Source organism: Nannobrachium achirus (genome assembly GCF_963921795.1).
Source record: "Nannobrachium achirus genome assembly, chromosome: 19".
Lineage (NCBI taxonomy): Eukaryota > Metazoa > Chordata > Actinopteri > Myctophiformes > Myctophidae > Nannobrachium > Nannobrachium achirus.
In genome coordinates, this window is record NC_137826.1 from 18,572,231 (window position 1) to 18,584,227 (window position 11,997).

The 11,997-nt window shown below is 42.3% G+C and overlaps 1 protein-coding gene across 1 annotated transcript; it reads left to right on the plus strand.

The window, feature by feature from the left end:
- Positions 1-5,508: 5,508 nt before the first annotated feature.
- On the plus strand, positions 5,509-11,606 carry LOC308304662 (tyrosinase-like; the record flags this gene model as incomplete). The annotated part of the gene is made up of 5 exons (XM_080749286.1): positions 5,509-6,327; positions 8,659-8,875; positions 10,104-10,251; positions 10,380-10,561; positions 11,338-11,606. The coding sequence occupies 5 exons, from the start codon at positions 5,509-5,511 to the stop codon at positions 11,604-11,606; spliced, it is 1,635 nt and encodes a 544-aa protein (XP_080605412.1).
- Between the last annotated feature and the right edge of the window lie 391 nt (positions 11,607-11,997).

Consider the following 11,997-nt stretch of genomic DNA (forward strand, 5'->3'; position numbering starts at 1 on the left):
AAGGTTTATCCTGGGGAGCACAAAGTTGTACGTTCAAAAATGTTTTAGAAGACTGCTGTCGACTTTTTTGAAGCTTAGCTAGTATACTATTTGGACTAGAAAACATGTTGTGGAATTGCCATTTGACATGAAGAATCATTTGATGGCCTACTGTATAAGTAGGTAGAATATGGGAGAGCATGAGAAGAATATTCCATTGTAAAATAAGATATTTGCAGTAAGATTTAGCATTTCAGCCATGCCGGTAAAAATTACACAAAATAGGGCAGGTGTATCATGACAAGCATTTATGTATGTGTTTGTAGGCTACAAAGGTACAGCAGACAAGGAAATATAGATTTTATTTATTTTCTACAAGTAGAATATTTTCAATCAGATCAGATCATTATATCATTTACAGAAGTGAAGTGACATTATACCATATATTCAAACAGTCAGATATTGTTGCGACCGTCAGGTCGCATTTACTATGAAAACCTCGACCAGCTGTCTGCCAGTCAGTCAGTCAGTCAGTCTGTCTGTCACACGTCACACTTTTGCCCTGCTCATATCTCCGCAACCGTTGCCCCGATCCATGCCAAATTTTGCACACACACTCCTTGCCTGCCAAACCACAACCTCCCATCACAACCTCCCCTCACCCATCAATTCTCACATGGCCCTCTTCTAGCGCCACCATGAGGCCGATTCTTGCAAAACACATTTTTGGACACTGCTCCTACAAATGTTGCTCTAAAATCATGCAAATCAGTATAGGCCTACAGCATGTCTACACTCATGTCATCAACAAGGATCTGTCCCATTTAGCGCCATCTTCATGGCCGGTTTTTTAAAACACATTTTTGGACACTACTCCTACAGATTTTGCCCTAAAATCACACAAATCGGTACACAGTATGTCTACACTCATCTCATCAACATGGATCTGTCCCACATAGCGCCACCATCTGGCTGTTTTTTTCAAACACATTTTTGGACACTGCTCCTATTTTGCCCTAAAATCACACTGCGACCTGACGGTCGCTTATCTCCCGATTAGGGATAGGGAGTCTTACTGGTGTCTACAGTACACAGAAATAGACTAGCCTACTGCTATACTATACTAAAACTAACTGCTGCTACTACTAAATTATTATAAAGAAGTAGAAGCAACGCCATAGTAGTTCTCTGTTTATCTGACGACCCCACGCATAGTAGAGTACAAAAAAGCCGGCTGCTTGTCGTTGTCCACGGTGCTGAACTGTTTGCAAACAGAACACCACGCCGATAGACCTGTCAAAGACAAAGTGAACTCTTGTCCAGTCCAATAAAAATAGAAAACGCAACACCCAGTTTCTATAAACTGCAGCTCTGTACACATGCAGCATTGCCAGCCTATCGATTATTGTATTCGGAAACTGATTAAAAACACAGTAGCTTGAACCAACCTCTCTTTAAGTTGCGTTGCAAATTCAGGTCGCTTTGCGTTGCAAATTCAGGTCGTTTTTAAACCATTTAGATGGCAGAAAGTGTAGCAGCAATATCAAAGGCGTGCAGGTTTTAAGGTTCCATCTCCATCACGTCTGCGCTACAGCAACAGAAAATACTGTACAGAAAATGCAAGTCTGTGTTTGGCACTGAAGTCTGCTCTGAACGCCCCGCCCCTCCCTCCTCCAAAACGAGGGCAAAAGTGAGTTGAGCTTCGATAAAACAAGAAACAGGCGAGTTGAAAGAAATAATTATCATTTGCCTACATGGTTGTTCAAGATATAATATTGTCAATTGCCTATTCAAAACTGAACATAATTATTTAGAAGAAATGTGCTAGATATCAAAGGTATTTTGAGTGATCAACATATGGGCAGTTATGATAACTATTAAATGCTATATGACATTGAGTGGGGTGCAAAGACAAATTAAACGTATGAACAAAAAAATAATCATATAGGCCTATATTCTTCTTTGTGCAAGGTTGTTAATGGATCCTTAACACACTTGCAATGGGAGATTGGATATTATTTCACCATGGCAACAGGATGGGATATATTTAGCAAGTCTATACGCTTTCAGTCATGGTAGGCTTCTTTTGATTAAAGTAACCATTTATTTGCCCCATATTGGGGGCTGGTATTGAATCTATTTTGAATTGACTGCGATTTTGAGCAGTCAGAGAATATTTCCTTGACCTTCACTTTCAGAAATCAGAACTGGTCTGTGTGTGTGTGTGTGTGTGTGTGTGTGAGAATGTGTGGGTGTGCGTGCATGTGTGTGTGCGTGCGTGCGTGCGTGCGTGCTTGTTTGTGTGTGTGTGTGTGTGTGTGTGTGTGTGTGTGTGTGTGTGTGTGTGTGTGTGTGTGTGTGTGTGTGTGTGTGTGTGTGTGTGCACTTGCTGTGATATTTTGTGGCATTTATATCCAGTTCCAGACAGAATGATCAGTCACATAGCACCCTCTAGTGTGTGTTGAATGTACTTACAGTAGACTAATACTTTGTTTAGCTTTGCTAATTTAGCAAGGTACTAGGCCTACTATTAATCACATTGAGAACTTGATGACCAATCTGCATTAAACCAAACAATTCCTACCTACAGTGCCTACAAATCAAGAGTGAGTCAAAGCAGAATGGGTCAAACCCTATGGTCAAACCCAACAAGCCACATTACAGGGTAAGGGGGTCTCATAATTCCGACCATCATGTTAGTGTGAGGTTAGGATTAGGGTTAGGGATAGCAGGTACCACTACTATCAAATTATCCAGGGCAACAACACAAGTGAGAGCACTGCCCCATAGCCCCTGAGCCCATATTGACCCACACAGCATGCACAAAGGGCAGGAAAGTGGTGTGCTGCTGAGCTGGGTCGAGCCTGGTAAGCAGAATGGTTTATGGATTGACAATTAATCTGTCGTCATATCGGTATCAGCTTGATGTTGGCCTTAAGATGCAATATCGGTTTTAGCCATTGTTTTATTTTATAATAATTATATTTGAATGTGAAGCTGAAAAGGCTTTTTGTGTTTTCTGGGGAAGCTTTCAAAAAGGTCAACAAGTTGGAACAAGCATACTGTATTACATTCAAGCTCTTCATGCTGGGATATGGGCCAACATTTCAATAACGGTGCAAATAGTTTTGCAATAAAGAGGCATTGCTTTTTCAAATTCAGAAAGGACAACATTTGAACTTGTTTTTATACATATATTCGACATCGGTAAATATCAGTTATCGACCATGACAGCAATGTTGACATTGATTATCGGTATCGGCCTGAAATGTCACATTGGTGCATCTAAGGGTTTGCAGTGTTTTCGTTGGATAAAGAGAGCATGTCATGCTATTCTCAGTGGACCGATCTCGATGTTCTCTCTACAGCCTGCTCGACAGACAATGGTGCGCAATGAGGCGAGACACAACTGTGAGACACAACATGGAGGTCTGTACAGTAAGCAGCTCAGACTGAAGAAGTCGACCACCACCACCCCACATCCCCAGAGTGACAGGCTGATAGAGCTGTTCAAATGCACCCTGTGGACCCTGGAGCCTCGGCCTTCACCTACCCCACCCCAGGACAGGTTCTGTGTGGTCATAGTGGACCGGAGTGCAAGTGATGACAAAGTGAATCTCATGGTGAGAGATGTCCGGTGTGGAGGGTCTCCCCTCCTCCACCTGCTTCTCTTCTGTGCCAACGAGAGGCCGGTAAGGTGGCAGCAGTTTCCCAAACACCTCCCAATCTGGGAGGGGTTGAAACCCACACACTTGGTCCTCTGGCGCAAAGTCCTTTCCCACACTAGGGGAATCATACTATAGGCCCATTTCTGGCAAGCTTCAGCCTTGGCAAGCTCTTTCAAAATCAATTAATGTGTCTCTTTGACAGCTGCCAGAAGTAATCCAGACCAGACTTGCCCCTTAATTCCGGTTAGGTGGTGGGTACTGGTGGCCGAAACACAAGGTTAAGTGGAGTCCGTAGCTCTTTCCTGAAAATACAGTTAGAGCTGAGGAGGAGCACCTCCGGGTCTTTGTTTTAGGAGCATTGGGTCAGCGGAGGACAGCAAGACTCGTGAGGCAGGGGCAGCGTAGCTCACTGGTCAGGTGAGGGACGTCCCAGTATGTCTCGGGGCAAACACGCTTTATGAATTGCTTTATTGTTTAAATAAGTTACTGTTTGCTACTGTATGGGGCAAATACAGTACACCCCCTGGCCCCCTCCCTTCAGGGGTCCATGTGTGGAGTGAGTTGGTTGGAGACATACAGTACTGTAGTGTAAAGTGTATATCTATTGAAAGTCATTGTCATACGGTATTTTCTTTGAAGTAGAAACTCACCAGTCATTACAATATCATTACAATAGTCATTACAATATTATTACACAAAAAGTTTTTGAAAATGGAACATTCATTCCCCAAGTATCTTATAAAATATGTTTTGATTTTGTATACATAAGAAATAAAATACCTATTATAATAAATATATTGAAATATATTAAATATATTAGAAATATTTTTCAGCATGGCATTCCTTCATCATCGTTGATAATGGAAGGTTAGGCTCTCCCATGATCTACTCTGCCCCAGGCTAAGCTGCAGTCTGACTGTAGTTCCTAGAAAGAAAATAAAGCCCAACATACTGTCTTACAGTACATAGACTACTTTTGTTATGTCTTCTGGTTATAATGACCTTACTTTGACCTGTAGTTTCTACGTTCTTATACTGCATATGAATGTCCTCTCAAAATGCAAAAGATAACAGTTTGCTTTATGAACTGAGGATCAGTTGTCTAAATGAGCCAGGGGGGAAATCATGTGTTATGCGCCTGTTAAATACTTATCAGAAAGAATAGGACGACCCTTTACGTCACAGTCACACAATAACTGAAATTCAGAGAATGCAGTTACTTGTTGAATCCATTTAATAACGTATTAAACAAGTTACAAAGTGGGGAAAATGCATGAATTAACATGAAGCAACTACTGCTTGAAAATAAAGAAAATATACGTAAATCTGAATCTAATTTTGAACGAGAAAGGGCTGCACCGCAGGGCACATATCTCCGCCAGGGCTGTGTTAGAGGCAGAATGTGTCATTGCAGGCATTGTTTAAGTAACACATATCTGTGGAGTGACTGCCTTGGCCTATACAGGCAAGAAAATTGCCACTGATCAGTCCTGGAATTTCTGAACACACACAGATGCACAGACACATAAGACAGGGGTAAAACATAATCTCAATCCCCGGCATTCGGCCTGGCAGATATAACAAGTGTATCTGTTTCAATGTTGGAACAGTGTGCTGTAGCTTATAGTGTCATTACTGTAGATTTCTAAAACCACTCCTCCATGCAATAGGCTAATCCTCACCCTGGGGTTGAATGGCATGTGACTGGTCGTACACAGAGAGGAGGGAGGGGGGCTAAGAAGAATGTAGCTCAACATCTCATGTGTTTAGGCCTATAGTCATTTTTTTCACATTCTTGTTCAGCTGCATCTCTTCTCTAGATGGATTTCTGGATTAAATAAGTTTGTTGTGATGTGAAGCAATGTTGCTGCCGATTATCACCATCTTCCTTGTGTGTTTTGCTCCCTCCTATCAACAATTTCCCCGTCTTTGCGCCACTCGTGAAGCTTTGATATCAAAGGAATGCTGTCCGCCTTGGGAGGGGGACGGCACGGCCTGTGGAGCCAGCTCTGGACGGGGTTTTTGTCAGGATGTCGAAGTGCCTGACCGCCCCGACGGGCAGCAGTATCCCTTCATCGGACTGGATGACCGGGAGAAGTGGCCTTTGGTCTTCTACAACCGGACCTGCCGGTGTGCTGGAAACTTCATGGGCTTTAACTGCGCAGACTGTAAGTTTGGCTATTTTGGCATCAACTGCAATGAGAGAAGAGAGTCTGTCCGGAGGAATATATTTCATCTCTCGAGAGCCGAGAGGCTCAGATTGATATCCTACCTGAACTTGGCCAAGCAGACCATCAGCCCCGACTACGTCGTAGCCACGGGGACCTATCGAGAGATGGCGAACGGTTCTAACCCCATGTTCGCCGAATTGTCCGTGTATGACGTGTTTGTGTGGATGCATTATTATGTGTCCAGGAATGCACAATTGGGGCCGGGAAATGTGTGGACTGATGTGGACTTTGCCCACTGGGCGCCGGCCTTCCTCCCGTGGCACCGCGTGTATCTGCTCCAGTGGGAACACGACATCCGGAAGATCAGCGGAGACATGAGCTTTACCATCCCATACTGGGACTGGAGAGATGCGAGCACCTGTGACGTGTGCACAGACGAGTTGATGGGTGGCCGGAGCCCGCGTGACCCCAGCTTCCTCAGCCCAGCGTCTATTTTCTCGTCATGGAGGGTAAAATATGAGCGCCCGTGCGCGCACACACACATGCACGCACACACACACACACACACACACACACACACACGCACACACACTCGCGCACACGCGCGCACACACACACGCGCACACACACACGCACACACGCGCACGGCGCACACATACACACACACACTAAGGTTGGGCAATATATCGAAAATATATCGATATCGAGGTATCAACATGCAAGGTATTTTTCTTTGTTTGTTTTTCTTGTTCTTGTTTTAGTTTTTTTCTCTTCATTTTTGAAATTTCCATCTCAAATCTGTTTTTGTAAAAGGGTAGGCATAATAAGCATTGCTTCAGCCATGCCTTTTTGGCCAGAAATGTGGCTTTATTGTGTAGACTAAATTTGTAGACAAGATGCTTCCATCTCTATAGGTGCCTACTTTTATTTTTGGATAATTAGCTTTACATTCAAAGCAATATCTCAATGTTATTATATGAGCCTAATTTTGTTATAGCCTGTTATGTAAATGTATTATAAAATAGTTCTTATATTTTGACACTTGCTTTGGCAATGTCGACGTATGTTTTTCTCATGCCAATAACGCTCCTTTGAAATTAATTGAAATTGTTATTGTATAAAACAATGGGCTATGAGCTCCTCAATTGAAGCAAACAATTTATTGTTGCAATTGGGCTTGCAAAGCTGGTGTCATACTGGGATGCCCCTCCCCCGGCAGCCATTTTGAGAGGGTAGGGGGATATATACTAGCTATAGTAGCAGGGCTTGACATTAACTTTTTGAGGCACAGTTTCATCTGTACAAGTACATTTCCCATTCACTTGTCCAGGCACAAAAGTAACTGGTCAATTTGCCATTTCAGTCTTTTTTATTTATTTTTTTTTTTTTGACAAATAAATAAGACCTCCTTGGCCCCCTCCACTCCACAGTCCATAGTCTGCAAGTATTTTTTAATAATTTTCCTTAAATCTTTATCCCATGATTTTGTAACCCATTTTTAACCCAGGGTCAAGTACATTTTGATTAACTTGTTCATAAGGATTTATAGTTGTCCCAGACAACAAGACAAGCCTAATGTCTATGAGCCTTTCTGCAGCACAAAAAAATCGAATAAAAAATAAAGTTGAGCCTCAATGCATGCATGCAGCATACTAGCTCTAAGGAACATTTTTAAATGTATGTGTGGCTTTTGGTTTCACTTTTTCTGTGGCGCTCATAGCAGCTTTGTGCTGTATAGTAATAAAATAAAATAAAAACTGTGAAATGGGAAATTAACAAAGTGACTTTTGTGCCTGGACAAGTGAAAGGGAAATGTACTTGTCCAGAGGATACTCCGCCTCAAAAAGTTAATGTCAAGCCCTGCTACTATAGCTGTGGCTTTTGGTTTAACTTTTTCTGTGATGCTCCTATAGCAGCTTTGTGCTGTATGCAGACTATGGACTGTGGAGTGGAGGGGGCCAAGGGGGTCTTATTTATTTGTCCAAAAAAAGAGGAAAAAAATTATAAAAAGACTGTCCAGATGACACTGCGCCTCAAAAAGTTAAAGGGATATTCCACTTTCAACAGGGAAACACCTTATGGGCTTTTCTCCACATACACACCCATTGTAACTTCTAACTCCATTTTAACCATGATAGATTAATTTAAAAAACTCTGGTGACTCATATACTACACTCCTAATACGTGAGCAGGCCGTGTTTTTTCGATACTTTTTTTCATTTATTTTTAATAATTATTTGGGGGAAATGGAAAAAATTAAATACTTATAAATAATTATCAAAAATAGATGAACAAAGTTATCGAAAAAACACGGCCTGCTCACATATTAGGAGGGTAGTAGGAATCACCAGAAAAAATAATGGGTGTTTTTAATGAATCTATCATGGTTAAAAAGAAGTTTAAAGTTACAATGGGTGTGTGTGGGTAGAGGCCCTGGGCCTGGAGGGCCTGGTAACATTTACATCAAATATCTAAATATTGAATCAAGCAAATTAAAAACTGTTCAGGGTGTTCATAAAAGCCTGATTAGACGATAAAATTACCAAAAGTTTTTTTGAAAGTGAAATATCCCTTTAATGTCAAGCCCTGCTACTATAGCTAGTATATATCCCCCGACCCTCTCAAAATGGATGCCGGGGGAGGGGCATCCCAGTATGACACCAGCTTTGCAAGCCCAATTGAGTAGCTTAGTTAGTTTCTCACATATTTGATAATTACTGTTGTTGTTGTAGTTATTTTGGGGAGGGGGGGCAGTGTGGAAGTTTTTTTTTGTGGTGACTTTAGTTTATATTATTATGAAGTGAATTTGTACATGTGTGTATGAATGTGTTTATGAACAGGTACTGTGTTCCCGAGCAGCAGATTACAATGACAGAGGAGTTCTGTGTGATGCTACGGGAGAAGGCCCACTGCGCCGGAACCCTGGGAACCACAACCGCAACGTAGTGGAGCGCTTACCAACCTCAGCAGAAGTGGAGTTTACTCTCAGTTTACCTGACTATGACACAGGACCCATGGATCGCACTGCCAACATGAGCTTCCGGAACACTCTGGAAGGTCTGTTAACAAACGGAGGAGAGGATAAAATGTACATTACACTACACAGCATGGAAGATGATGGGCACATTTGAAATATTTATTTGACCCCAGAATTCTGAGATCAAAGTACTCTTAGAATAAAGTCTGAATTCTGAGAATGAAATAAACAAAGGCCATGGTTTTGTACTCTCATGATGTGAAAAGGCCTAAGGTAGAGCCAGCTTACCTGGTGTTGCTGGGATTATTGGGCTGATCAGCTCAGGTTTCGGTATCCAGCATTGGCTGGGTTATAGCATGGGTGAAATCTATAACCAGCTCTCTCTCTGATCGAGCTCTGGTCTTATGTCCCACTCCCACACAACAGAAACCGTTGCCTAAAATGGTGGAAAATAATAATAATAATAATAATAATGAAATTGCGCTGTCAGGGAAAAAATAAAAAAAATGAATGAAGGGTGTGTGTGTGTGTGTGTGCATGCGTCTGTGTAAGAATTAATTTGCATAACGGCTGAATTGGAGAGAAAAGAAGAAAAAGAAAAGATGAATGCAGGGTGTGTGTGTGTGTGTGTGTGTGTGTGTGTGTGTGTGTGTGTGATATTGTTGACATAGTCCAGAGTGCTGACTGTTCCATCTAGAGCCAGATTGTGCTCTTTCCTTCATCTGCCATTTCTTGATCCGAAGATAAGGCAGAGGTTGTTTAGCCCACGATTTTGTAACCCATTTTTTACCCAGTACCAATTATCTAATGTAATCCTAGGCGCTACACTCCCTCTGCCAACCTGGGGAGAGCAACGAACTGACCTCCTGCTTCCTTCTATGCATGAATAGTCCAAGCCACTTCTTTTCACCTGACAGGGGAGAGATTCCCCAGCTGGACGTAACGCGCGGAAGGAACACATTATTCGAACCAGTTCCTTTCCCCTCCATCAAGCGCCCCGGCTGGCCAGGGGGAGGCAGTATAGAGACCAGGATTACTGCATGTTTTTTGTGAGGGTACCTACTACCTACCCTAGGAGACACGGGGAGAACATGCTAACTCCACACAGAAAGGCCCATTTGCCAACCCCACTTAGGGTATGGTTCACTGATGATGCGGAGGAGAGAACATGCCCACAGCTTCCCCAGCGGGAATCAAACCCAGGAGTCCTGGACCTTCTAGCTGTGAGGCAACAGACAACGCTACCGTGTGCACCACCGTGCCCCCTTGTTAACACCATTGCTCATTAAATTAATGTCTTTATTGCAGGTAAAGGGGACCCCCAGACTGGATTGGGGAGTTTTCCTCGTATGGGAATGCATGCTGCTCTCCATGTGTTTATGAATGGCTCCATGTCCTCCGTACAGGGCTCTGCAAATGACCCCATATTCCTCCTTCACCATGCCTTTGTAGACAGGTAATAATACACATACAAGTACACCTATATTATGAACACTTGCTACTTATAAGTGTACACACTACGCACAATACATACATACTGTATATTACTGAAAAAAAGAAACCCCCTTTTCTCTCCTATTAAAGCATCTATGAGCAGTGGTTGAGGAGGCACCGTCCATCTCCTTCCCAGTACCCAGAATCCAATGCCCCCATAGGGCACAACAGCGAGTATCACATGGTTCCCTTCCTGCCTCTCTTCAGGAACAGAGAGTTCTTCATCTCCAGCAAGGAACTGGGATATGAATACTCCCATCTACTAGATGCTAGTGAGTCATACAACATTTCTCTTTTATAAGTACACAGTAAAATAGTGTTGGTCTTTTGGAAATGTGTGTCATTATAAGTGATAATGTTCAAATAATTTCAAACTTGTCATTTAACCACATAAACCCCACTGGGGTTTATGTGTTTAAAGATGTTACTGTGTACAGTAAAGTCAGAGAGAGAGAGAGAGAGAGAGAGAGAGAGAGAGAGAGAGAGAGAGAGAGTAAAGTCAGAGAGAGAGAGAAAGAGAGATAGAAAGAAAGAGGCCATGAAAGACAGGATCGTGAGTGAAGGGAAAACGTGAGATGTTTCTCTTAGCTCCCCTTGCCTGTGATCTTTAATTGCCTTTCACTCATTTTCTGATTTTGAAGAAGTACTAATTTAAGCAAAATGCTGTTTTATCTACTTGGAAATCCATCATTAATCTAAGCCTCTAGCTACCTTTGATTGCCATTTAGAAATAATTATCTCCACCAGGCTACATATCGCAAGCAAGTTTCAATGTTGGTTTCAATGTTGATTTCAGGCTGTACTGAAATGAATGGAAGTCGATGGCTTCCTGAAAGATTCGACATTTTTATTCGAAAATATAAAAACTAGGGACAAACATCAAAAGTATGGTCCTTTGCATATATGTCAATGCATGTTGCAGCAAAATCAAGCCTATTTTTGATACCTCCCCTTCTCACTCCTAAAATGTGAAAAGATTAAATTTGTATGATCCCCATGAGGTAATAATCTGTGGCTTCTATTTCCTCTCTCCTATTTTTCTCTCTAGATCAAAGGCTCCTAGAATCCATGGGCCCCTACTTGGAGCAGCTTGAGGATGTTTGGCCGTGGCTGCTGCTTGCTGGGGTCTCGGGAGGCATCATTGCAACAGCTATAGCTATGACGGTTCGGATAGCCAGACAGTACCAGGGGTCCACATCTACATCTTGGCCTAACATGAAGAGCTGGAAAACCTTCTTCACTTTGCCAGAGAGAAAACCGCTGCTCTTAGGAAGTGATGAAGAACCAAACTACTCAAATTACCAGACTGCTATGTGATGTCTACCAATGTACAGTGTGGTAGACCTAGTTGTAGTTGAAATGGTTATTACCTCCAAAGTAAAGATCTGACTGCATAGGCTAATTACTACACATATAAAGACTTACATCAAAACACTGTGAAATGTTAAGCGTAATGAAGCAATAGATCTATTATTGTTTAAATAATGATAGCCAAAGGTGTTAAGTGTTTTGTACTACATGGGATTCGAACCAGCGTTTCCCGTGGGTGAAACCAACCAGTTACTGCTCGCCTGGAGAGATAAAGCACTTAAATATCAGACTAGTCAACCAGTCCTACCTGACACCAGGGTCTACATTTCTCAATGGAATTGTAGGGAGACCACCTATAACAGCAGCAGAAGTGCTAGTTATATTGCATTAATTGGTC